The sequence below is a fragment of the Salvelinus namaycush genome, chromosome 1, assembly GCF_016432855.1.
Source record: "Salvelinus namaycush isolate Seneca chromosome 1, SaNama_1.0, whole genome shotgun sequence".
Taxonomy (NCBI): domain Eukaryota; kingdom Metazoa; phylum Chordata; class Actinopteri; order Salmoniformes; family Salmonidae; genus Salvelinus; species Salvelinus namaycush.
In genome coordinates this window covers 51,120,200-51,146,837 of record NC_052307.1, presented here as the reverse complement: position 1 = coordinate 51,146,837, position 26,638 = coordinate 51,120,200, and the positions used below count along the sequence as shown (strand labels likewise).

The window sequence follows — 26,638 nt, the reverse complement described above, 5'->3', positions numbered from 1 at the left end:
TCCCATAATGGCTGAATAAACCAGACGTTTTTAGGACGACAAGCTGGCGAGCTCTAAACTGAGGGGACTTTTACAGGAAACGAAAGTAAAGTATGACACAGGATATCGAAACCATAGCTTTCTATGTTATTGAATGTTCATTAGATATATTGTCTATACTTTATTTTAAATGCATAGTGGCCCTTTTTTTCCTTGCCATTGATTGTCACAGAACCGCACTTGGTTCTTTATGGATGCAAAACATCTGTACAATCTTACTATTTAGATTATCAGAATACTTGTATGTGTTTTGAAAATGTTTACACAGTTAAAATGTGTATCTTGTAAGCCCTTATATAATTTTAAAAATACCTATTCTGTTTTGTACATCAGAGTCTATACTTTTCTTTTATTAAAAGCAGCAGTAATCTTGTATGAATGGGATGAGAAGTGAATTGTTTGGACCCGCCTATTACAGACAACCAGGAAGTAAGAAGAGTGGTGAACTTGCCTGTGTGTAGAGCTCCTGGCATACCGGTTGTGGAAGTGGGTGAGACAACGCACCACAAATACTGTCTGGCAACATGTCTCGACCTAATGGCAAGTACCATGAAGCTCTTCATAATAAACTAGCATTAGATAATAGTTAATAATTATATGACTGCCTATGTAACTCATTGATGAGAGAGAGGATTGTGGATTTTAAATGGAAATATGGAAATATGAAAGACAGACTACTCTCTTTGCTTTCGTCTCGTTACTTTCTCTTTTGCCATTGTGAAATTCAGTTTATTGTATAACTGACAACTATTATCAAATGAAGGATTGCGTAATACAAGGTAAATAGATTAAATAATACATATCAGAGTCACATTCAGGAATATAAGGCTGACTTTAACCCAGTCATAAATGATTGTAAAGGAAACATCGTAGTTACTGGTAATGACAACTGAGTGAACTGATGAGTCATACACTAAGTGTACAAAACATTAGGAACACCTGCTCTTTCCATGATATTAACTGACCAGGTGAATCCATGTGAAACCTTCAATCAGTGTAGATGAGGGGGAGGAGACAGTTTAAAGAAGGATTTTTAAACCTTAAGGCAATTGAAACATGGATTGTGCATGTATGCCATTCAGAGGGTGATTTGGCAAATGATTTAAGTGCCTTTTAACTTTTATGGTAGAAGGTGCCAGACCCACCGGTTTGAGTGTCAATAACTACAATGCTGCTGGGTTCACGCTCAACAGTTTCCTGTGTGTATAAAGAATGGTCCACCACCCAAAGGACGTCCATCCAACTTGACACAACTGTGGAAGCATTGGAGTCAACATGGGCCAGCATCCCTGTGGAACGTTTTTCAACACCTTGTAGAGTCCATGCCCCAACGAATTGAGGCTGTTCTGAGGGCAAAATGGGTTGCAACTCAATATTAGGAAGGTGTTCCTAATGTTTTGTAAATCAATGAGTCATACATTTACTCCTTATTTGTTTGTGTGGAAACCTCACACATGAACTCAAGTCTCGTAACTACTGTTGATAGGAGACTTCATAGATGTTGATGCTGTTGTGGCCAGACATAATCTGTTTTCATTGTGGATAGATTACAGATTAGATTAGAAAAGTGTATTAAGTGCCACTCTTCAGTATAACAGCATTTCGCTGTTTGTTCTGAATATATATACTGCTTTAATTAACAGTGTGAAAGAGATGCCTTCTTGGCAAGGTCTCCCTAACATGTATGTCATTTTAGGTACTGGGCAGAGTCAGAAAGATTGGGACCTGCCTGGTAGAAAACTGAAGTCCGTCCCTCAGATTCTCCTGGATCATGCTGACGAGGTCAGAAGGTTGGACCTCCAGAGGAACAAACTGAGACAGCTCAATTGGATCTCCAACCTGGTAAACCTGAGAGAGCTCAACCTCTCCAGGAACGAGCTGGTGGACTTTCCCCTGGAGATGAGATTTTTGAAACATCTGGAGCGGCTCTACATGAACCAGAACAACATCAAGGTCATCCCTGAAGACATCTTCCCTCATCTGGGGAAGCTATCGTTCCTCAAGCTCAGCACCAACCGTCTGGCCAAACTCCCGGTGGACCTGAGTCAATGCCACAGCCTCAGCTACCTCAACCTGTCCCATAACTGCCTGAAGGACCTCCAGGCACTGGTGGGGCTACCTAAACTCAAGGAGCTGTTCGTAGAACGGAATAGCCTGACTGAACTTCCAGCCCAGCTGTTCCAGAAGGGGAACTCGGAGCTGACCCTGTTCAAGGCCGCAGGGAACCCGCTGAGTACCCCCCCAGAGGAGGTGTGTGACGGAGGAGTGAGGGACATTCAGAGCTACTTCGCCATGATGGAGGAGGAAGGCACTGACACGCACACCACAGCCCGGACAGTCAAAACCATGTTCCTGGGTTCCTCCATGGCTGGAAAGTCCACGCTGTGTCGTAGCTTGAAGCAGGGGGGGGCTGTGAGGGTAGATGAGGAGGACAGAACGGAGGGGATAGAGATCAGTGAGATGGATATGGAGGGGATCCGGTTCCTATTCTGGGACTTTGCAGGGCAGGAAGAATACTACCTGACGCATCACGTCTTCATCACCCCCAGAGCCCTCGTTATCCTCGCTGTTGATTTGGCCAGGTAAACATGTCAGTTGATGGAGATCACTGTGCACAACGTGTTCATTTGTGGGAAACTGACATTTTTAATTCAACTGAGTCTTTTACAGTCTTCTAATATTTTCATCAACAGATAGTTTTGAAGATCATTGATAATGTTTTATTGATAGTACAGTATATTGATGAATATAGTTTGTTGGTTTGACTGACTTGGGCATGACCTTGCCTTACATGTCAAAATGTATCTTTGTAATGTCTCAGCTACAACATGGAAGACCCCCAGTCTTACAAAGAGAAGGTGTGTTTCTGGATCAATAACATCCAGCTTCGCGTCCCTGCCTCTGTGGTCTTACTGGTGGGAACTCATTGTGACCAGTGTCAAGACCAAGATGAGGTGATGGAGAAGAAGAGACACATCGAGGAGAATGTTCGAGTCATGCTCAAAGAAAGGAAGGAGGTTTTACAACTACAGCAGAAGAACCTGAAGGGCAATACAGACCCCTCTCTGTTTTCTGAACAGATGAGCGAACTTGACCGGCTTATGGAGTATCATTTACAGGTATTGTGTCCTAATTTGAGTTTTGTAAAGAGTGTTTGCTCTTTGAAATGGCCTAACATTTGATCTACAAGTATATTAATTGGTTTCTAATGTGTTTGCACAGGTCCTGGAACTTGTACCTATTGACTGCACTATGTATGAGGACATTGTCAAGCTCAAGGAGCACATTGTGAGGCACATCTTAACAAAGGATACATTCCCATGTGCTGAAAGGACCCTGCCCAAAAGCTACGAAAAAGTTGAGTTAGCCATTCGTGACCTAGTGGAACAAAACCAAATACCTCAACACGGTAAGTTATTTCCAGTAAAAAAAAAAAAATCCTTATTGAAAGTTAAGGGCTTTTGAATTGTATTTGAACTTTCTCAAATTACTGAATTGAAATGAAATCAACTTCAACCCTGTTAATTGCATTTTTAATAATTATATTATCAATACTGACATATGTCCATGTTAGGACAGTCAAACTGTGCTTGTCCTAATATCGGCACAATGAGGTATGTACCGCGTTATAACTCGGTCACATTACTCCAATCAGACGTCCCTTTTCCTCAACACCAGGAATAGTTTCTTTTGATGACCTTCTGAGTGACCTCCTTCTGCACCTTGAGTTGGGCGAGGAGAACGTCCACTCCATCCTACGCTACCTCCATCGCATCGGCATCATCGTGTGGTACGAGGAGATCCCTGCACTGAAGGATAGGGTGTTCGTTCAGCCATCTTTTCTCATCTCACTCTTCAAGGTGAGACCTGAGGGTGACGGAAGGAAAACGTCTGAATTAGTGATCAACGATACCTGGTCCAGGAGAGCTACAGGGGTATGGAGGCTTTTTGCCCCGTATTTGAAAAACCTATACTCTCAATTAGTTGAATCGGGTACTTTTGTGCTGGGCTAGAGCAAGACCTGGTATTTCCTGTCCCTGTAGCTCTCCAGGATCAGGTTAAGTGTGCTTTGAGTACAGTGGTGGTTTTTTGGGGGGGGTTTGTATCATTTGATTTACACAACATGCCTACCACTTTGAAGATGAAAGATATATTTTTATTGTGAAACAAACAAGAAATAAGCGTGCATAACTATTCACCCCCCCAAAGTCAATACTTTGTATAACCACTTTTTGCAGCAATTACAGCTGCAAGTCTCTTGGGGTATGTCTCTATAAGCTTGGTACATCTAGCCACTGGGATGTTTGCCCATTCTTCAAGGCAAAACTGCCTGCAGCTCCTTCAAGTTGGATGGTTTCCGCTGGTGTACAGAAATCTTTAAGTCATACCACAGATTTTCAATTGGATTGAGGTCTGGGCTTTGACTAGGCCATTCCAAGACATTTAAATGTTTCCCCTTAAACCACTCGAGTGTTGCTTTAGCAGTATGATTAGGGTCATTGTCCTGCTGTAAGGTGAACCTCCGTCCCAGTCTCAAATCTCTGGAAGACTGAAACAGGTTTCCCTCAAGAATTTCCCTGTATTTAGAGCCATCCATCATTCCAGACATAGCGTTTTCCTTGATGGCCAAAAAGCTAAATTTGAGTCTCATCTGACCAGAGTACCTTCTTCCATATGTTTGGAAGTCTCCCTTTCCCCTTTTGGCAAACACCAAACATGCTTATTCTTTTCTGGCCACTCTTTCGTAAAGCCCAGCTCTGTGGAGTGTACGGCTTAAAGTGGTCCTATGGACTAATAAGTCCAATCTCCGCTGTGGAGCTTTGCAGCTCCTTCAGGGTTGTCTTTGGTCTCTTTGTTGCCTCTCTAATTAATACCCTCCTTGCCTGGTCCGTGAGTTTTGGTGGGCGGCCCTCTTTTGGCAGGTTTGTTGTGGTGCCATGTTCTTTCAATTTTTTAATAATGGATTTAATGGTGCTCCGTGGGATGTTCAAAGTTTCTGATATTTTTTTATAACCCAACCCTGCTCTGTACTTCTCCACAACTTTGTCCCTGACATGTTTGGCGATCTCCTTGGTCTTCATGGTGCCGCTTGCTTGGTGGTGTTGCAGACTCTGGGGCCTTTCAGAACAGGTGTATATATACTGAGATCACGTGACAGATTTTGTGACACTTAGATTGCACACAGGTGGACTTTATTTAACTGACTATGTGGCTTCTGAAGGTAATTAGTTTCACCAGATCTTATTTAGGGGCTTCATAGCAAAGGGGGTGAATACATATGCACGCACCACTTTTCCATATTTAATTTTTTTCATTTACTTAACCAATTTGGACTATATTGTGTATGTCCATTACATGAAATCCAAATAAAAATCAATTTAAATGACAGGTTGGAATGCAACAAAATAGGAAAAATGCCATGGGGGTGAATACTTTTGCCAAGCACTGTAGGCTGCACAATTAAGTAGCAAAGAGAACATGCTGTAATCTATTTGAATTACGGTGTTGTATTTAAAGTATTCTCCAGTACGGTGTCCATATCAGGACAACATCATATGTCCATGAAAGTTGCGTCAGAGTCACTCTGACTGCTGTCCTAATATGGACACCGTACTCCTATTACCAACGTCTCTCCTTTCCCCTAACCCAGACCATCGTGAGACACGACCTGGTCAAGCAGATGGAGGCCATCCCCAGAGACGAGCTGCGGCAAGAGGGCAACCTGTTGGTCCACCGGGGCACGTGGGTGGATGACTTCAAAGAGAAGGGCACCCTGCACAACGCAGCCACACGGATCCTGGTACGCAGAGAACTGAGGCGGCTGCGGATGGACGATGAAGATCTGGTGGAGGAGGTGGTGGGGAGTAAGACTAAGGAGGGGATGCTACTTAGCCTCCTGCAGCACTTTGAGGTCTGTCTCCCGGCTAAGGTGGGTAGTCCCCTGAACCCGGCGGCCCCGGAGTTCAAACCCGGGGAGAAGCAGTGGAAGTCATCCAACTTGGCCAGTGGTCATCTGGACGGAGCATGTCTCTTCCCCAGCTACCTGCAGGACAATCGAATGGTGGTGAAAATGTGGGGAGAAGACAAGCTGGACGATATAAATGTCTGTGTTTACTTTCTACCTGAGATCCCTCATGGCTTCTTCCACAGGTAGCATTGGAATCTAGTCTACCATTTCATTGCCCTGATGTTTCACTTTAATTGTCACAAATGTTCCTAAATAAATATTTATGTGCAGTTTATATGGTTTTACAAATAAACTATTGATAGATAAAATATGTGGTTATTTACGACATTTATTTGTATTTCAGGCTGATCATCAAGACGTGCTCCCTGTACCCGATTCACTGGATAGGGAAAGACCACTGCCTGCTCAGCTCTGGAGACAAACTGGTGCTGATGAGAGAGAACAATAAAGATGGAGACAATAAAGATGGAGATCAACACATACAGATTCGCTGCAAGAGACCTAAGACCAGCGGTACAGTATGCTATTCCTCTATTTCATCTGGAGAGGCAAATTAATGAGAATATGCGGTAAATTCAATCAGTCTGCATAGTAAGAAAAATGCTCGTGAGGACCAGCTGATCACTTTTAGTTTAAATAATGTCCCATACTTGGTGTTCAGAAAACTTTCCCAAACCGTCTTATGCAACACTTTGAAGACGTCTTCAAACATTCAAAACATGAAAATGATTTTTTTCAATTTGAAGGGCGACTGCGCTTCCTGATTTGGCCTTGTTTTTAATCCATGCTTATTAAGAAATGGCTGAAGGCAAATAAGAGGTGTCTTGGGGCGTGGTTTGATGTGAGTGTGCTTTGGGTGTGTCTTTGCCATTCAATCACAATTAACAAGTGCAGTAGTGAGTACAGCGAGGTAAGCTAAGCTAGCTGTTTTGAAGTTGAGGACTTCTCCCCTCCCGACTGACTCGCCATCTCAAGATAGTCAGCTAATTCAGTTCTATGTGTAGGTTAAAGCCTGCGCTTACCTTGTGTTTACCCAAGCTGGGCTGGGCTCCCGAGTGGCACAGCGGTCTAAGGCACTGCATCTCAGTGCAAGAGGTGTCACTACAGTCCCTGGTTCAAATTCAGGCTGTATCACATCAGTCCGTGATTGGGAGTCCCATAGAGCGGAGCACAATTGGCCCAGCGTCGTCCGGGTTTGGCCGGGGTAGGCTGTCATTGTAAATAAGAATTTGTTATGACTTGCCAAGTTAAATAAAGGTTAAATAAAAAATAAATAATAAGCTGAGGGCAGCTACCTAGCATAGCTTGCAGCTGCAGCTGGCTATCCTATCTAGCTGATATTTCTCTGTCAAATCAGTTATGGCAAGCACCAGTGTCTGGAATGTGTTTCTTAAGACACCTGCTCTACAACGCCTTGCTACGAAAGAAGCTTGCGACTTCATTTCAACGTGTAAATACATGTTACAATGGAAACGATATCAACTGCTGCGAGTTGAATGCCCGCGGTCTTCAGTCAGTTCAGCTGTCCTACAACACAATATTCTAGAACGGCCTCATCTCTTCTAATGTCCACTGTTAGATATTTCCCGTGAGACAAATCCCAGAACTAATGTCCCTACAGGTGTTGGCTAGATGTGGATATTGCACAAACATCACCCAGCTTGAGTGTACATGCAGTACATCAACAACAACACAAATCGATGGATGTGTTTGTGCTCAAGACCAAATATTTTCTATGTAAAAAATCTTATGGATGTTCTTATAAATACATTTTGCCTACACTTTACCGAACAAATCAAAATCCGTTGTGTTTAGAGTACAACTTCAGCTGTCTAACCAGGACTAGAATGGCATTTCTATGGTCTATTTCCCAAAATGTAATGATTTGGCTGTCTAACACACTAACATGCACAACTCTCTGGGTGAGGTTCTGTCTTCAAGTCTCCAGGGAGTGATGAAGACCCTTCCATTTATGTAATATATTACATGTGCAGTCGGCAGGGTTGGGCAGTAGCGAATCCGTTACGTGTAAAGGATTACAAATAATAATAACGGTAACTGTAATCCGTTACGTTACTAGCAAAAATATTGTAATCAGATTACAGCTACTTTTGAAAAACTAGGTGATTACTTCAAGGATTACTTTTCAATTCAGGAAGGATGTTTGCGAAACAACATCTTTGACCCTTCTCTGTTTTCTCAATGACGTTCAAATCAACATTGAAAAAAGGAGCAAGTTTTAAGTTTGTTCCACCTGAGCGTGTCTGACCACAAGTCAGATACCACTATGATGAAACACCAAATGTGTTTTGGTGGATCGTGGGAAAAGAGCAGGAATAGGCTTTTGTAGGCTACAGTCCAAGCTATGTCTTCCCATGGTGCGACTGCTGTCAGCATCCAAAGATGATCCAACTTGAATAAACGCTTGGCGGTAAGGACGACAGCAGTGGTGTAGTCTATGGCGATACGAATATCACTTATTATTAGCGTTGATGTGAATCACTCTGCTGCTCTCTCATTTAGGTATTTGCGCCTTACGGATTGTGGTTGTTGTGGATGGCTGTTCACAAATCTAAATGTATATTTGAACCCAATAACGGTTGAATTCAAAAGGTTTAAGCTGCCTATCAATCATTGTTTTTGAAACCAGTGGACAGCCAGTGAAAAATACGCTCTTGCAACAGCTGAATACTGTAGTGTCGATCCCAGCCTATGGAATAAAAGTGTGGCTTTTATTGCTCAATCTAATTCATGCTGATAAAATAAATTAATTCATAGGCCTAATGAACACATGCTCAAACTCACACATTTTTGATAGTTCAACTGTCACACTCCACGAGAACCCAAAATATAAGCTTGTTTTTCTCCAATGTTTGTAAACATTGTAAATGTAAACAAACACTGTATAGCCCCAACATGGTTAAAACATACATTTTTTATATCATTTCATCCACAGCTCTGTCTATTCACCTGAGAGTGGTTACATTTCTCCAGGCCCATCCCTCAGCTTTTTACCAAAACAGAGGCGGGGCATCATTTTGTTATTGTTTCATCTGTGGACTATAAAAGTGTCACCAACAAAAAGGTAAACCAAAAAATAGGCCCATAGCAAATGCGGCATATGGCATGACTTTTTCACATGTACTTGTAAATAGCTCTTTCAGTAGTGCTCAAAGCATGCCATTCCATGAGTGCAGCATTTATTTTTCAACTCGAATCAATGAGCCCAATCAGTCCTCCATGACAACAAAATCATAAACAACAGAGTAGGGCTGGCTAATAAATCCTTTGTTTTTGAGTTATGCTCAGGTAAAACAATTTGGCTAATCTATACTTCCATATTTCCAAGTCCTATTCTTGAAGATCAAGGGGTATAACATGTATTGAAATGACTGTAATTCTGAAATATCTTTACATTAAAAACCTAATTCTAACTTATAACTTTTTGGTATTAGTATATGTAGTAGAAGGCGATGGGTTAGAAGAAGCCTACATAACCAACCCACAAAGTAAAATGTAACAAATGGCCAGCTTTGTAAACTTTAACTTTGATTTATCCTGCAATACAGTAGATGTCGTTCAATTGGTAACACACATTTTTGTCTTCTTCTAATGCCTCTTAATAGGAAAGTAATCTAAAAGTAACTGAATGTAATCAGATTTGGGTAATCCAAAAGTGTTTGATAATGTTGAAGTGTAACAGTACCATGTAGCATATACCATCGTTCACATAATACTGTGGAAGCAGTGCTCTGCTAATATAACAATGTGCAAATATTACAGTTGTCTTCCATTTTTTATTGTCATTCACAGCCGATACAGATACTGTACCTATAAACATTTTGTTTGGTGGACCTGGGGCTACCTTGCCAAACATGTCAGTTGTCATACACTGCATGACCAAAAGTATGTGGACACTAATGCCATAAGAGCATTAATGAAGTCGGGCACTGATGTTGAGCAATTAGGCCTGGCTCGCAGTCGGCGTTCCAATTCATCCCAAAGGTGTTCGATGGGTATCAGATCAGGGGTCTGTGCAGGCCAGTCAAGTTCTTCCACACCGATCTTGACAAACCATTTCTGTATGGACCTGAACCCCATCGGGGGGTATTGTCATGCTGAAACAGGAAAGGGCCTTCCCCAAACTGTTGCCACGAAGTTGGAAGCACAGAATCGTCTAAAATACCATTGTATGCTGTAGCGTTTAGATTTCCCTTCACTGGAACTAAGGGGCCTAGTCCGAACCATGAAAAACAGCCCCAGACTATTATTCCTCCTCCACCAAACTTTACAGTTGGCACTATGCATTGAGGCAGGTAGCGTTCTCCTGGTATCTGCCAAACCCAGATTAATCTGTCAGACTGCCAGATGGTGAAGCGTGATGCATCACTCCAGAGAACGCGTTTACACTGCTCCAGAGTCCAATGGCGGCAGGCTTTACACCACTCCAGCTGACGCTTGGCGTTGCGCATGGGGATCTTAGGCTTGTGTGTGGCTCCTCGGCCATGGATACTCATTTCATGAAGCTCCCGATGAACAGTTCTTGTGCTGACATTGCTTCTAGAGGCAGTTTGGAACTCGGTAGTGAGTGTTGCAACCAAGGACAGATGATTTTTACGCGCTACGCCCTTCAGCACTCGGCAGTCCTGTTCTGTGAGTTTGTGTGGCCTACCACTTTGCAACTTCGTTGTTGCTCTTAGATGTTTCCACTTCATAATAACAGCACTTACAGTTGACCGGGGCAGCTCTTGCAAGACAAATATTTGATGAACTGACTTGTTGGAAAGGTGGCATCCTATGACAGTGCCACATTGAAAGTCAATGAGCTCTTCATTAAGGCCATTCAGTAAGGCCAATGTTTGTCTATGGAGATTGCATGGCTGTGTGCTCGATTTTATACACCTGTGTGACTGAAATAGCCAATCCCACTAATTTGAAGGGTTGTCCACATACTCTTGTGTATATATAGTGTGCCTTCCTGTGTGGTGTTAACTTCTTCTTAACAGTGCCAGTAGATCAGCTCCAGGCCCCTCTCGTCACAGATACTGGTCATGAAGGAGCCTGACTTACAGATCTGACCCAGCTCCCATTACAGAGAAAGAGAGGGAGAGAGTGAAAGACTGTCACCATATGATCATGGAAGCCAACAGTAAACACACGGTTGAACACAGCCAATCAGAGATTATGGTTCACAGCTAATTCACAAGGGACATGTCCCAGCATGGCACTAACTGGTTGACATTACTAACCCAGGCCCAGGAGTAGTCCATTGGATAAGGGGAACCTTACAACATACAAGACACAAACACACACAGTACTAATTACATTATCAATGGTGGTTATTTCCTCCATTATTCTGAAACGGGACTGGTGTCTGATCATTGCCTCCTTATCTGTTGAGCTTTTATCATTATTTTGTCCCTAGAAAATACACATTTAGAAAATACGCCCTCAAATGCTAGCTAGTTTGATTATTTAGCAGGGATCTTACAGTAGCTAGTCAGTTTAAATAGTTGAATGGTGAAGTCAATGTGCTTGGTGTACATGTCCTGGAAAAGTTGACAGACCTTGTAACTATTAACTTTGATAGAAAACGTCGCTAAATAGATAGAATCTTGAAACCGTGGAGAGCGAAACACCTATCCATTTACAGGTAGATTACCCTGATTTTAATTATTTAGTGATTTCGCAGTTTACATAATTATTCATGGCTCTACCAACTCCAGGAGAATCCTTTTTCAAATCATGCAAGAAAAAAGATTTCACTTTATTTGGAATGGCAAACCAGATAACGTTAAACAAGATTATTTATATAACAAACATGAGTTTGGAGGGTTAAAACTATTCAATATTAAGGCAATTAAACCTCTCTTTAAGCCTCCATTGTACCGAAATTGTACCTAAATCCAAACTGGTCTTCCAACAAGCTACTAAGAGATGCCCATCCTATGTTTAAGAGTGGGCTCTGCCTTTTTGCAGATTAAAATCCTCACATTTTGGATTGACAATGGATCCTCCTTTTTAAATGAAGTCATTGGCTACAATTTAAATGTCATCCTCCAGAAAAGACCGATCTAATATTAACCCATTTAATCCCGAATTTTTCCCAGACATGAAAATATCCAAATCAAGTGTCATTAGTAACCCTTTGAAGTAATCAATCATTATTTTTCGAAATTTTTATGGAAAAGTAGGTGAAAAAGTGTGTTTTATGGTCGGTCACAATTGTGACCAGTGGGATAATGTTACATATACAAAATTAACATATTTCTTCTATGTAGTTATCAAAGTTCTTATAAATCCCAACCCAGTTATTAACACATTTAAAACTCTGTCACTGGCTGTCCCCAGCCTTGCCTCTAGAATGCCCCGTCACATTCTAGTGTGAATATTTTACACATCAAAAACCCTTTTACAACACCGATATGAATACTGAGAGCAAAGACAAAAAAACAACCATCAACCTATTTCAACATTGTTACTTTATTGTAACATTGTTACTTTAGTGCAACATGTATTGAAACATTAATATTGTAACTTTATTGTAACATTTTAACTTGTACTTTAGTGCAATATTCATTGTAACATTGTCATTGTGCCATTTTAGTGCAACATTCACTAACAACTGTATAGCAGTCGTGTGATTCATTCCCACTGAACATAAAGGTAACATTTAGGATAGAGGTAGCCTGTAGAATATGCATTCAAGTAGAGGCCTACACTGAACAAAATACAATTATATATATATAAAAAGCGCCACTGCACAATGAGTGCTTATATATATATATCATAGAGGTAGGCTTCAGAACCAAGTGCAAGATTAGTTTGTGCATCACTATTTTAAACTGTGATCAGTCAGTCCTACTGTCATACAGTATGTCTTGAATCAATTGACCTTCTTTTTTCCCAAAAACATTTCAGTCATTTTGATTGTCTTTTTCGTCGACTTTTCTTTTCTTCCTAGAGTCCGTTGTACTGCTTCTCCTCACCCTTTATCAACTTTTCTATTTTTATTTTGTCTTTTTCAGCCCTTTTTCATTCGCTCTTATCTCCTTTTCTACTGTCCATGGTAAATCTTGAAGCACTCAATGTGCAGTCGCGCTTTGCATTTCTCACATGCATAGGTAGTACGTTTGTCACAATGACGACTTCTCTGGAACCGGTACATCGTGTTGATTGGCCAGTGAGAAGTTTTGTCATATCATGCCTGATCTTCAGCAGTAGCAGCCAGTAAAGATCTCCTTCCGTGGCTCAGTGGTTTCGTGCCAAACCTTTGCATATTTGGGCTGTATACTATGTGTTTTGGAATCACATCGGTGGCAGGCCTCTTCGATCGTTTGAACACTCAATCTTTATTTTTGACCACCTGCAGCTTTTCCCTTGGCTCTTCTTACTGGACCCTCTGGCGGGTAGAGGCCCTTGGCGCTTTATTATCAACAATGTAGGGGGGTGGGGAAGGTTGTGGATGGGTGGGGGGGGGGGTAGGTCATCATCACTGATACCGTTGTTCCTGTCATGATCTGTTTGCATAGGTTCAGCATATGCATTGAACAGCCTGGTTGGCAAATGGCCCGTCCGGCAAATGGCCTGTCCATAGTCCATATCTGACCCATCGCTATCACAATCACTCAGGACAGCATCTTTCTCATTTTGAGGGATAACTGCAATGTTGCATGCCTTGTCTGGGCAGTCACCTAGATCCAACATATCCAGAACTTGACTCAAAGTGAAACTACAAGAAAGAACAGAGTAGAAAGTTAGGTAGAACAAGAACTATGTATGTGTATAAGTATGTGTATACCTAGACGCACTGTGTTATCCCGCCGGTCACTATTGTTGCCGTCAACATGTTTACTCATTCTATGACCACACTGAACAAAGTTGAGTAATTGCATATGCATATATCAATACTAGACACCTTAAAGATTATGTGTACCAAAAATCTTTGTCCTAACTTTATGTTAACATACTTTACTAACCTTTTGTTTGGGAGCTTGATGCAGCCATTCTCTTCTCATGGTGCAACCAGGAAGTAAACAGCTCTGGTCATGTGAGAATTCACACTAAACATGTGACACTGCACATCTTTCATTGAGACCCTTTATTATTTCAATATTTGCTGGAAATGCATTGATACATCATTCAATAACATTTTTAGAGCCTTATAACTGAAAACGTTTTTTACGGTCACTATTGTGACCGATGGGATTAAATAGGTTAAAGGCAATTAATATGGCTAATCTCCAATGTACTGATAGAGAAAAAAACAAGTGTTTCTTAGGAAAATTGTACAAGAAGAGGATAATATTTATGAAGTACGGTAAAATTGTCATACAAGCAACTATGAACAGTGTATGGAGTTGTATGCGCAATACAAAATTATAACCAACTCATAAAAGTCTAAAGTTCTGCCATAAAATTGGAAGAGACAATTACTTTAAGAAGAAATTAATCAATTAGTCTGTCTGCCACCCATTAAAATCAAATCATGGCTTAAAATTATTAGTATGAATTGAAAAATATATCAGTCTCACTTAGTCAAAAGGTTTGACAGATTTACGTATAAAATTCAAGTCAGTTGGGAACAGGTCTTTGATGTCCCAAATCCCTCGGCATTGGGATTATAAACTGATATATAAAACAACAATTGACACATCAATCCATTAGTTTCAATATATATGATTATGGTATGTAAAATACTTGCTATAAACAGAATCAATACAGCATCTTTTTCTGGTACTGTCCATCGGTGGCTCGCTTTTGGAGTCAGGTCCCAGGAATGGTTGTTATGTCATAATATCAGAGTTCAGATGGACCTGCAAACTGTATTGCCAGGAGATTTGAAAAAGCACGACCAATCAATGGGAAATATCATCATACTCTTGGGTAAAGTATTTATTTTTAGGGCAACTGGTAGAAGTGTTACAAATAGGGAGGTTCAGGACCCTCATAAGACATCACAGTAAAATGGAGGGATGTATTGCAAAAAGAAAAATGGCATTATACTGGGAAAGATGGGTTAATCTGTGAATATCGGAGGGTTGGAGTTAAAAATCCAAATGGCATTATACTGGGAAAGATGGCTTAATCTGTGGACATCAGCAGGTTGGAGTTAAACTCAGAATGAATGGTGGATTGGCCGCTGTGGGTGAAAATCAAACACTTGCAGATAGAGGAAATTAGGTATTAGGAACGCCTTCACCCGCTTTGCCTTCAGAACAGACTCAATTCGTTGGGGGATGGACTCTACAAGGTGTCGAAAGCATTCCACAGGGATGCTGGCCCATGTTGACTCCAATGCTTCCCACAGTTGTGTCAAATTGGATGGATGTCCTTTGGGTGGTGGACAATTCCTGATACACACGGGAAACTGTTGAGTGTGAAAAACCCAGCAGCATTGCAGTTCTTGACAAACTCAAACCAATATGCCTGGCACCTATTACCATACCCCGTTCAAAGACACTTAAATCTTTTGTCTTGCCCATTCACCCTATGAACGACACACACACACACACATACACACACACACACACACACAATACATGTCTCAAGGTACATTTTTTTTTTTTACCTGTCTCCTCCTTCATCTTCACTGATTGAAGTGGATTTAACAAGTGACATCAATAAGGGATCATAGCTTTCACCTTGTCAGTCTATGTCATGGAAAGAGCAGGTGTTCCTAATGATGTGTACACTCAATGTACCGTATGTTTAATTTAAATACACGTACCGTATTTGTGAGCGGAAATAGCTGTAAGTAGCAGTAGAAGTATTGTTGTCCATTCGTTTACTCCAATCAGAGGAGGGATGGTAGGGTTAGAGAAAATAAATTATGAAGAAAACATTTAATAAAATAAGGGGGATTAGAAATAATGCAAACAGTTACATTGATAGAACCCCTGGAATACTACAGTTGATCTACGAGTTTTATTATTAATGTCAGTAAGCTGGCAACATGTATCACACATGTCGTTAGGTTTGCTTGATTATGAGCTAACGTTACCTAGCAGGAATCAAACCTGTCTTCATGTGTACCGCTAATCGGCCTCACATTACACATTAGGGAGAGGCTATGTATTTAGCTAGTTACATCAAAGTATCATCGCGGCATAGCCAATCAAATACTGACATCTAGCTAGCTATAAACAAAACGTAGAAATTTACCAACAACATTCCAGTCTCAGGATTGACGGTAAACAGCCCAAGTAGAAGCTAGTTGGATGTAATCCATATTCTAAACTGCTCAAAATTGTTGAACAACTTTATGGAAACCCATTTTTTACTAGAATAGCTATTTCCCAAGTTCTTTTTACGTGACCTGGTGCCCCGGGTTTGCTCTATTTTTACCATTCCATTGGTCCTCCTAAGAAGAGGTCTTCACCCGCCTGGGGCACCGAGCCATGGAAAGCGAACTCGCCCAGTCTTCTCACAGAAAACACTGCACCACAATGTGTTAATAGGCAAAATAGGACATGAATTGTTCACATAATTGTAATACAAACGAAACCCTCAAGTACAGTAAGTCATGTCGCAGTCACTAACCCAATTCCATTTTGGATGAGACTTCATAACCAAAATTATCCTATTTACACTTTGTAGTCAATTTGGAAACTATAATAAATGTTTCTGACTCATATCGATGCCATAGACCGTTTTCAAAAAGAGAAGTTGGTTTTCAAGGGCAGATGACATTTGAGCTCAAACTATGTAGTTATGCTATGAAAGCAAAATATTTAGTCCTAATGAGGAAAAACATTTTAAAAGTAGTCACTAATGTGTTGTAAACAATTTCATCTCGTTGACATCAGCATATTTGTCTTTTTCCAGAAGAGTTCCGTCGTTCTTGGGATCTCTTCCTGTCGGTGATGACAAAGCTAGCGGTGCTGTCTAGACAGTGGCCTGGCCTATCCCAACATGTCCACACCCCCTGTAAGGAGAAAGGTTGCACAGCCTACTTCGTCTGGAGAGACTGGCAGGACCTCCCAAACTCAGACATATATGACCTGTAAGCCAAATGTATCTAACGTAATTGTTACTTGTCTATTTGTCAATGCACAACTTTATTGTTATTATATTATTGCACTTATCTCAAACGATAATGATGTTGTTTCTCTATCAATACACTATTAAAATACTATTAAAACTGAAGTGTGTGTGTTGGAACAGTGTGCAGGAGGAAAAACAACTCTGCCGGAATGGACACACGCGCCGGACCGAGTTGCTTTTCCCAAAAGGTACCGTATGTTTTTAATCTTAAAGTAAGAGGGATTACCTACCGTTTACAATTAATACTTCCCATTCAAATTCTGTGTTTTTTTTTAGATCCTGTTGTGAACAAATCAAAAGGACAATGACCAGAACCTAGAAAGTGGAACTTCATTAGCGGGAGATGGTTTCTCTTTCAGTGATGTCTCCAAGTTGACTATCTTTCTATCAAAACATTTTTCTTATATGCAACATCAAAATCTTCACTCCTTACAGTTTGGGTTTAGGCTCGAGGTCTCATTTATAGATAAAAGTGCACAGAGGGAGCAACCATATTCATGTTTCTCTCTCAATATTATGAAAAGATAACTTTTTATATCCTACCACAGGGCAGCGCTCTTGATCCATTCTGATAAAAAGAATACTGATGTACAGCTACACAAAACTTCATTGCAGTCCAGATATCCACTTTTTGATGCCTTATCCTGATGCCAAATAAATAATTTCAAGCCCCTGACATGACATAATCCTTTTTATTTGTAATGTATTTTATTTATTTATTCAATACTCCATTCCAGATGTAGAATGTAATGGGTTACTTGATATCCAATTCATAAATTCAGAGTGCTGAACGTTTTCTATGAGGATTGTACAATTCAACAGTTTGTCTTCCATTAATTTCAGAACTGAATTGAAATGGAGTTGACCCAAACCCTGGCTATAATGTTTTTATACTGAAGGAATTCTCTGTATGTTCTATCCTGGGGGAGTGGTGCACCTAACTGAATTACTGTGACTTCAGAAGGTATTCACGCCCCTTGACCTTTCCCACATTTTGTTGTATTACAACCTGAATTTAGATTTTGTGTCACTGGTTTACACACAATATCCCATAATGTCAAAGTGGAATTATGTTTTTGACATTTTTACAAATTAATAAAAATGAAAAGCCAAATCTATGGTATAATTTTACACCTGTTTTTACGCCACAGTCCTTCAATCCCGGTACTTTGTTTTTTTTGTTTTTCAAAATGCCTTAAGTCAATAAGTATTCAACCCCTTTGTTATGGCAAGCCTAAATTAGTTCAGGAGTAAAAATGTGCTTCACATGTTACATAATAAGTTGCATGGACTCTGTGTGCATTAATAGTTTTTAACACGATTTTTTAATGACTACCTCATCTCTGTACCCCACACATACAATTATCTGTAAGGTCCCTCAGTCGAGCAGTGATTTTCAAACACTGATTCAACCACAAAGACCAGGGATGTTTTCCAATGCCTCGCAAATAAGGGCACTTATTCAAAAACATGTATCCTGTTTGCAATAAGTAAAGCTAAGTACAGGCAAATCCTAGAGGAAATCCTGATTCAGTCTGCTTTCTAAAAGACACTGGGAGATAACTTCACCTTTTAGCAGTGGAGGAAAAAGTACCTGATTGTCATACTTGAGTAAAAGTAAAGATGCCTTAATAGAAAATGACTCAAGTCAAAGTGAAAGTCACCCAGTAAAATACTACATGAGTAAAAGTATTTGGTTTTAAATCATATACTTGAGTATTCAAAGTAAATGTAAAAGTATAAATAATTTCACATTCATTATATTACGCAAACCAGACAGAACTATTTTCTTTCTTTTTTTTAACGGATAGCCAGGGGCACACTCCAACATAATTTACAAACAAAGCATTTGTGTTGAGAGAATCTGCCAGATAAGAGGCAGTAGGGATGACCAGGGATGTTCTCTTTAAGTGTGTGAATTTGACAATTTTCCTGTCCTGCTTAAGCATTGGAAATGTAGTACTTTTGGGTGTCAGGGAAAATGTATGGAGTAAAAAGTTTTTTTTTTTCTTTAGGAATGTAGTGAAGTAAAAGTTGTCAAATCTAAATAGTAAAAAAAAGTACAGATAACCAAAAAACGACTTAAATAATACTTTAAAATATTTTTAGTTAAGTACTTTGCACCATTGCCTTTTAGCAGGACAATAACCAAAAAGACAAGGCCAAATATACAGTTGAAGTTGGAAGTTTACATACACCTGAGCCAAATATATTTAAACTCAGTTTTTCACAATTCCTGACATTTTAATCCTAGTCTAAATTCCCTGTCTTAGGTCAGTTACGATCACAACTTTATTTTAAGAATGTAAAATGTCAATAATAGTAGAGTGATTTATTTCAGCTTTTATTTCTTTCATCACATTCCCAGTGGGTCAGAAGTTTACATACACTCAATTAGTATTTGGTAGCATTGCCTTTAAATTGTTTAACTTCGGTCAAACGTTTCGGGTAGCCTTCCGCAAGCTTCCCACAATAAGTTCAATGAATTTTGGCTCATTCTTTCTGACAGAGCTGGTGTAACTGAGTCAGGTTTGTAGGCCTCCTTGCTCGCGCAGCTTTTTCAGTTCTGCCCACAAATTTTCTATAGGATTGAGGTCAGGGCTTTGTGATGGCCATTCCAATACCTTGACGTTGTTGTCCTTAAGCCATTTTGCCACGACTTTGGAAGTATGCTTGGGGTCATTGTCCATTTGGAAGACCCATTTGCGACCAAGCTTTAACTTCCTGACTGCTGTCTTGAGATGTTGCTTCAAAATATGCACATAATTTTCCTTCCTCGTGATGCCATCTATTTTGTGAAGTGCACAAGACCCTCCTGCAGCAAAGCACCCCCACAACATGATGCTGCCACCCCCGTGTTTCACGGTTGGGATGGTGTTCTTCGGCTTGCAAGCCTTCCCCTTTTTCCTCCAAACATAACGATGGTCATTATGGCCAAATAGTTCTATTTTTGTTTCATCAGACCAGAGGACATTTCTCCAAAAGGTATGATCTTTGTTCCCATGTGCAGTTGCAAACCGTAGTCTGGCTTTTTGTGGCGGTTTTGGAGCAGTGGCTTCTTCTTTGCTGAGAGGCCTTTCGGGTTATGTCGATGTAGGACTTGTTTTACTATGGATATAGATATATGTTTCCTCCAGCATCTTCACAAGGTCCTTTGCTGTTGTTCTGGGATTGATTTGCACTTTTTGCACCAAAGTACGTTCATCTCTAGGAGACAGAACGCCTCTTCTTCCTGAGCGGTATGACAGCTGCGTGGTCCCATGGTGTTTATATCTGCATACTATTGTTTGTACAGATGAACGTGGTACCTTCAGGTGCTTGGAAATATTTCCCAAGGATGAACCAGACTGGTGGAGGTCCACAATTTTTTTTCCATTTTCCCATGATGTCAAGCAAAGAGGCACTTTGTTTGAAGGTAGCCCTTGAAATACATCCACAGGTACACCTCCAATTGACTCAAATGATGTCAATTAGCCTATCAGAAGCTTCCAGAGCCATGACATAATTTTCTGTAATTTTCCAAGCTGTTTAAAGGCACAGTCAACTTAGTGTATGTAAACTTCTGACCCACTGGAATTGTGATACAGTGAATTATAAGTGAAATATCTGTCTGTAAACAATTGTTGGAAAAATTACTTGTGTCATGCACAAAGTAGATGTCCTAACCGACTTGCCAAAACTATAGTTTGTTAAAAAATACATTTGTGGAGTTGTTGAAAAAAGGTTTTAATGACTCCAACCTAAGTGTATGTAAACTTTCGACTTCAACTGTACACTCGTGTTGCTTACCAAGATGACATTGAATGTTCCTGAGTGGCCTAGTTACGGCTTTCACTTAAAACGACTTGAAAATCTATGGCAAGACTTGAAAATGGCTGTCTCGCAATGATCAACAATCAACTTGACAGAGCTTGAAGAATTTTTAAAAGTGCAAATATTGTACAATCCAAGTGTGCAAAGCTCTAGGAGACATACCCAGAAAGACTCAGAGCTGTAATTGTTGCTAAAGGTGATTCTAACATGTATTGTGTGAATACTTATGTAAATGGATATTTCTGTATTTCATTATCAATACATTTGCAAACATTTCTAAAAACATGTTTTCACTCTGTCACTATGTAGTATTGTGTGTAAATGGGTGAGAAAAAAAATGAACAATTTGATCCATTTTGAATTCACGCTGTAACACAACAAAATGTGGAATAAGTCAAGGGGTATGACTACTTTCTTGAAGGCACTGTCTGTCACATTTCTCTTTTCTCATTCCTCTTTCCTAATTTCCCCTTTGACCTGCTAAATGCCAATTTCCATCAGCCAGTTACCTCTGACCCACTTGTGTCCAACTGCAACAGAGAGACAAAGAAAGTGTGAGAGAGAGGGTAGATGAATGAATGTGAAAACATCTGGGAGGTTGCTACAAGTAGAAGTTATCAACAGCCCAGTGCAGTCAAAAACGTGATTTTCCTGTGTTATATATATATATAATTATATATAATTTCCACACTATGAGGTTGGAATAATACTGTGAAATTGTGAAAATGATAATCATGCCCTTTTTGTAAAAGCTGTTTGAAAAGACCATTTGAAATGTCAAGCTGTTTTGGTGGGATGGAGTTTTAGCCTAGCTGGTGACATAACCAGGTGGTATATTTTTAATAGACCATTAAGAAAGAGAGTTCCAAACTTCTTTGCCAATAACAGCTAGTTTTCCCATTCCCACTCAGATCACTCCCAGACAGTCCTAGTTAAATTATTGCTTGAGAAATTGCTCTTTGCTTAGAAGCTATTTTTGTTTCTTTTGACCATTAATGTACTTAATTGTTACACAGATATTTTTTTACCAATAATGTACTTAATTGTTACCCAGAAATGATTTGATATTGAGATAAAAACATCTGCATTGAACCTTTTAATGGGCTTTGTGTGTGTGTGTGTGTGTGTGTGTGTGTGTGTGTGTGTGTGTGTGTGTGTGTGTGTGTGTGTGTGTGTGTGTGTGTGTGTGTGTGTGTGCGCACATGCACTTTGTCACGTTCTGACCTTTATTTTCCCTTGTTTTGTCTTTATTTAGTATGGTCAGGGCGTGATTTGGGGTGGGCAGTCTATGTTATTTGTTTCTATGTTTAGGTTTGTTCATTTAGCCTGATATGGTTCTCAATCAGAGGCAGGTGTTTTGCATTGTCTCTGATTGGGAGCCATATTTAGGTTGCCTGTTTTCACTGTTGGTTTGTGGGTGTTTGTCTTCCGTGTCAGTGTTTGTTGCCACACGGGACTGTTTCGGTTAGTTCTTTTTGTATTGTGGCTTGTTTTCGTGGATTATATTAAAACATGGAAACTTACCACTCTGCGTATTGGTCCTCCGATCCTTCTCACCTCTCCTCGTCAGATGAGGAGGAAGAGATAGACAGCCGTTACACACTTGTGTGAGAGAGAGGTGTGTAGGCAGAGGGGTCATGCCCATAGGGGGCACAGGGGTAAGTGCACCCTCAGATTTGTTCTGTTTAAAATATAAAGTTAGTTTTTTTCTCTGTAATACTACTAGCCACTTAGCAATTTTATGAAGTTGGCTTTAGTTAGCCTAAATAAGATCCCAATCTCCCAACCTCATAACTAGCTACTAAGAAACCATTTTAGGCTATCAATCAAGGTACAAGTAGCTAGCTTGTCTTACTATCTTAGCTGGCATGCCTGCTGGCAAGGTTGGTAGACTTCAGAAAAGCAAGTAATAACTACATGTAGCAGAGATGCATATTTATTTTCTTAAAAAATAAGAACCACCAGTCAGGAGGATGCAGACAGCTCAAGAGTTTTGCTTAAATATGCAGAAAAATATGAATATTTTTTACATAGAATTAAGCATAATGATTATGGCTCTAGATTGCAGGGAAATCTGTTTCAGGTGTTTGAAAAATGCTAAAATCTCCAATTTCCGGGTGGTGGGGGGGCTAACTCCGGACCACCTATCAGCCATCCAGACTTACTTTGTGCCCCCTTAGATTTTTTGGGTGCTCGACACCCCTATGTGTAAGGGTGAACGAGTACAGGAGTCACTGTGAAAAGGTAAGGAACTACCACTTAAGTGGGACACATCTTTTTCAGGACTAGGACTTAAAACTAAGGTGTTTTAGCCAGACAAATGACCATCATTAACTACCATTGACCACAACACAAACATATTTTCTTTGGTCCACAGTATCACTCTAAGGTCAGATACTGCATACAAGACTTGTTTTAATCTACTATAACATTTACATTTTTATTTCCTTTGGGACGAGGGGAAGGTCATGGTAGGTGGCTGTAGAACAAGCCAAATGCAGAGCCAGTGGATGGTAGGGAGCGTGGGGGGAAGGTTACTCATACAGCATAGACACTCGATTGAAAACTTCTTGAAATGCTTCATCACAGTCCAATAATGTGTTTACATGTGTATGTTTGCTCTACCTGGGTTTTGTCCATGCCTCACTCTGTGTATGTGTGTCTGTTTGCTGTGTTTGTGGGCACGCCACTCTGGGTTTTAGGATGAAGACTTACCATTGTCTTCTGACTCAACTCTGCCATAGATCTGTTCTCGTTGGCTTCTCTTTCTCTTTTATACAGATTTCTGTGTGCCCCACAGTCTCAGTTTAAAATTAGGTCTGCCTCCACTGTGTAGGAGTGCAAGGACAGTGACATGCAGATTGCTACAGTAAAACTCCTGGAGTGAAAGTGTCAATCCTGTGCAATGTCTTATCGGATACACTGTGACAGATAGAAGTGAGCATTGCACTGGCACATGCAAGTTTTCATACACATAAATGGACCCAGTTCAGTGAACTTCGGTACAACATACTATGGGGAGTCGCACTCTCGCGACTTCAGTTGAAGGAACTGAAATCACCAATGAAATCTGGGCCTCTCTGGAAGCCCCGCCTTTCACAGGTGATAAGTTCAGATGCATTCCTTCAAATATTCCACTCTTCACCTCGGTGTAAACAGGAACGATTCACACTGCTAAAAACAAGTTGAACAGGAGACTGTCTTACGTTGTACTAAACTGTCCCTTAGTGGTTGAGTATGCTCACCCCCTGGACATTGTGTGCTAAGGTTTGCATGAATCTCATAAGTTTTCTAATGACAAACAGTTGTTCTTTGGATTGCTTGGCCTGGCTATAGCAATAAGTAAGATGACTAACGCGACTGAAAGATTCTCACGTTTGTTGTATTGTCCAGTTGAAGTCGGAAGTTTACATACACCTTAGCCAAATACATTTAAATTCAGTTTTTCACAATTCCTGACATTTAATCCTAATAATCCCTGCCTTAGGTCAGTTAGGAGCACCACTTTATTTTGAGAATGTGAAATTTCAGAATAATAGTAGAGAATGATTTATTTCAGCTTTTATTTCTTTCATCACTTTCCCAGTGGTTCATACGTTTACATACACTCAATTAGTATTTGGTAGCATTGCCTTTAAATTGTTTAACTTGGGTCAAATGTTTCGGGTAGCCTTCCACAAGCTTCCCACAGTAATTTGGGTGAATTTTGGCCCATTCCTCCTGACAGAGCTGGTGTAACTGAGTCAGGTTTGGAAGCCTCCTTGCTCGCACACGCTTTTTCAGTTCTGCCCACATTTTCTATGGGATTGAGGTCAGGGCTTTGTTATGGCCACTCCAATACCTTGACTTTGTTGTCCTTCATCAGACCAGAGGACATTTCTACAAAAAGTATGATCTTTGTCCCCATGTGCAGTTGCAAAACGTAGTCTGGCTTTTTTATGGCGGTTTTGGAGCAATGGCTTCTTCCTTACTGAGCGGCCTTTCAGGGTATGTCAATATAGGACTCGTTTTACTGTGGATATAGATACCTTTGTACCTGTTTTTCCTCCAGCATCTTCAGAAGGTCCTTTGCTGTTCTGGGATTGATTTGCACTTTTCGCACAAGTACGATCATCTATAGGAGACAGAACACGTCTCATTAACTGAGCGGTATGACGGCTGAGTGGTCCCATGGTGTTTATACTTGCGTACTATTGTTTGTACAGATGAACGTTATACCTTCAGGCATTTGGAAATTGCTCCCAAGGATGAACCAGGCTTGTGAAGGTCTACTATTTTTTTCTGAGGTCTTGGCTGATTTCTTTTGATTTTGCCATGATGTCAAGCAAAGAGGCACTGAGTTTGAATGTAGGTCTTGAAATACATCCACAGGTACACCTCCAATTGACTCAAATTATGTCGAATTAGCTTATGGCCAGCAATTCATCTTGCATTCCTAGTTTTAATTGTTTATTTACGTGGCTGTTAGCTGCCCAGTCAAACTCATTTAATCAGCAGTTTAAAAAGGGGGTTGGATAGAGAACAACAATGCTGGGTGGGGATCCTAAAGCTTACTAAAAGCTCTACGGAGACGCAAGATTCGGAGCGTAGCAAAGTGTTGTAATGTCAATTTTCGTCACTAAGAGGGTGGCTCCTTATAATAGACTCTGGCATTCAACATACTTTTTTACTACCTGAAAAGACATGCCTCATCATTCCTTCCACAGCCGTGGGGGCAATGTTGTCGCTTGGTTCCTTGATATGATCTATATAATTTGCTTTGATAACCAAATATAATCTCAGGGACTGTTCAAACAGTAAATGAAGAACCCACTCAAAAAGCTATTTTGTTTAGAAGTAAAAACTAGTGATTACAACCTATTGTGAAATGGTAGAACCTGCCAACTAGCTAGCCATGTGCTTTTTTCTCCATGACTAAAACATGAGGATGTTCTATTTTTAGCTGATATGGGAATGAATACACAAGCAGCAATCCAACTGGGATAATGTCTTAGGTTACACCGGCAACTGTAAAAATATTAGGTAGGGCATATTTTTTATTATTAATCTGATTATGTCACATGGATATGTGGGAAGCTAAAAAGGCTAGCTAGCGTGCTATGTTTTTAGCCAGGCTAAAACCAGATAGCCAGGCTGCTAGCTAGATACTGCCATAGACTTTAAACCAGTATATATTGATAGCGCTGATGTCATCCACGTATTGATATGAAAAACTCCCGACGCCACATGAAGCCAGAATTTTAAGTGTGCCATATAGCTGAATAAGGGTGAATGGCACAAAAAAATTGCTAAGGATCATGGTGAATGTAGCTGTAACTAGCAAAGGATCATGGTCGATGTAGTCGTTTTCATCCTGCCTGAGAGCCTCCTCATAGCCTGCCGGTCTGATATTGGTCTGTGTCAGCACGTGGTCCTGTGTGATGACAAATGTAGTAGTCAGAATGGATCACTATTGAATTAAATAGATGTGTAACAAACTTTAAAATAATTCACCGTGGGGATGGAACTTGATCATAATAAACTAAAGTTAGAGCCCAAAACAGCCGCCTAAATTTTTTGTTTGGCCATTCTGGCAATCGTAATTTACAGTTCATATAAGGAAATCAGTCAATTGAAAAAAAATGTATTAGGCCCTAATCGATGGATTTCAAATGAATGGGAACAGATATGCATCTTTTGGTCACAGATATCTTTTTTTTTTTTTAAACGTAGTGGCATGGATCAGAAAACCAGTCAGTATCTGGTGGGACCACCATTTGCATGATGAAGCGC

General features: G+C 40.3%; 1 protein-coding gene across 1 annotated transcript; it reads left to right on the top strand.

Moving 5' to 3' along the window:
* Positions 1-414: 414 nt before the first annotated feature.
* Positions 415-18,044, top strand: si:ch211-210p4.6 (malignant fibrous histiocytoma-amplified sequence 1 homolog). The gene is made up of 10 exons (XM_038990124.1): positions 415-579; positions 1,736-2,621; positions 2,861-3,158; positions 3,262-3,448; positions 3,718-3,899; positions 5,690-6,189; positions 6,351-6,520; positions 16,835-17,012; positions 17,174-17,241; positions 17,330-18,044. The coding sequence occupies exons 1-10, from the start codon at positions 564-566 to the stop codon at positions 17,359-17,361; spliced, it is 2,517 nt and encodes an 838-aa protein (XP_038846052.1). The 5' UTR covers positions 415-563; the 3' UTR covers positions 17,362-18,044.
* Positions 18,045-26,638: the final 8,594 nt, after the last annotated feature.

Excerpts from the sequence above, each read along its gene's own strand:
- si:ch211-210p4.6 (XM_038990124.1), top strand. Across the intron at positions 3,159-3,261 it reads TTATGGAGTATCATTTACAG|GTCCTGGAACTTGTACCTAT; the intron begins GTATTGTGTCCT and ends GTGTTTGCACAG. Across the intron at positions 6,521-16,834 it reads CAAGAGACCTAAGACCAGCG|AAGAGTTCCGTCGTTCTTGG; the intron begins GTACAGTATGCT and ends GTCTTTTTCCAG.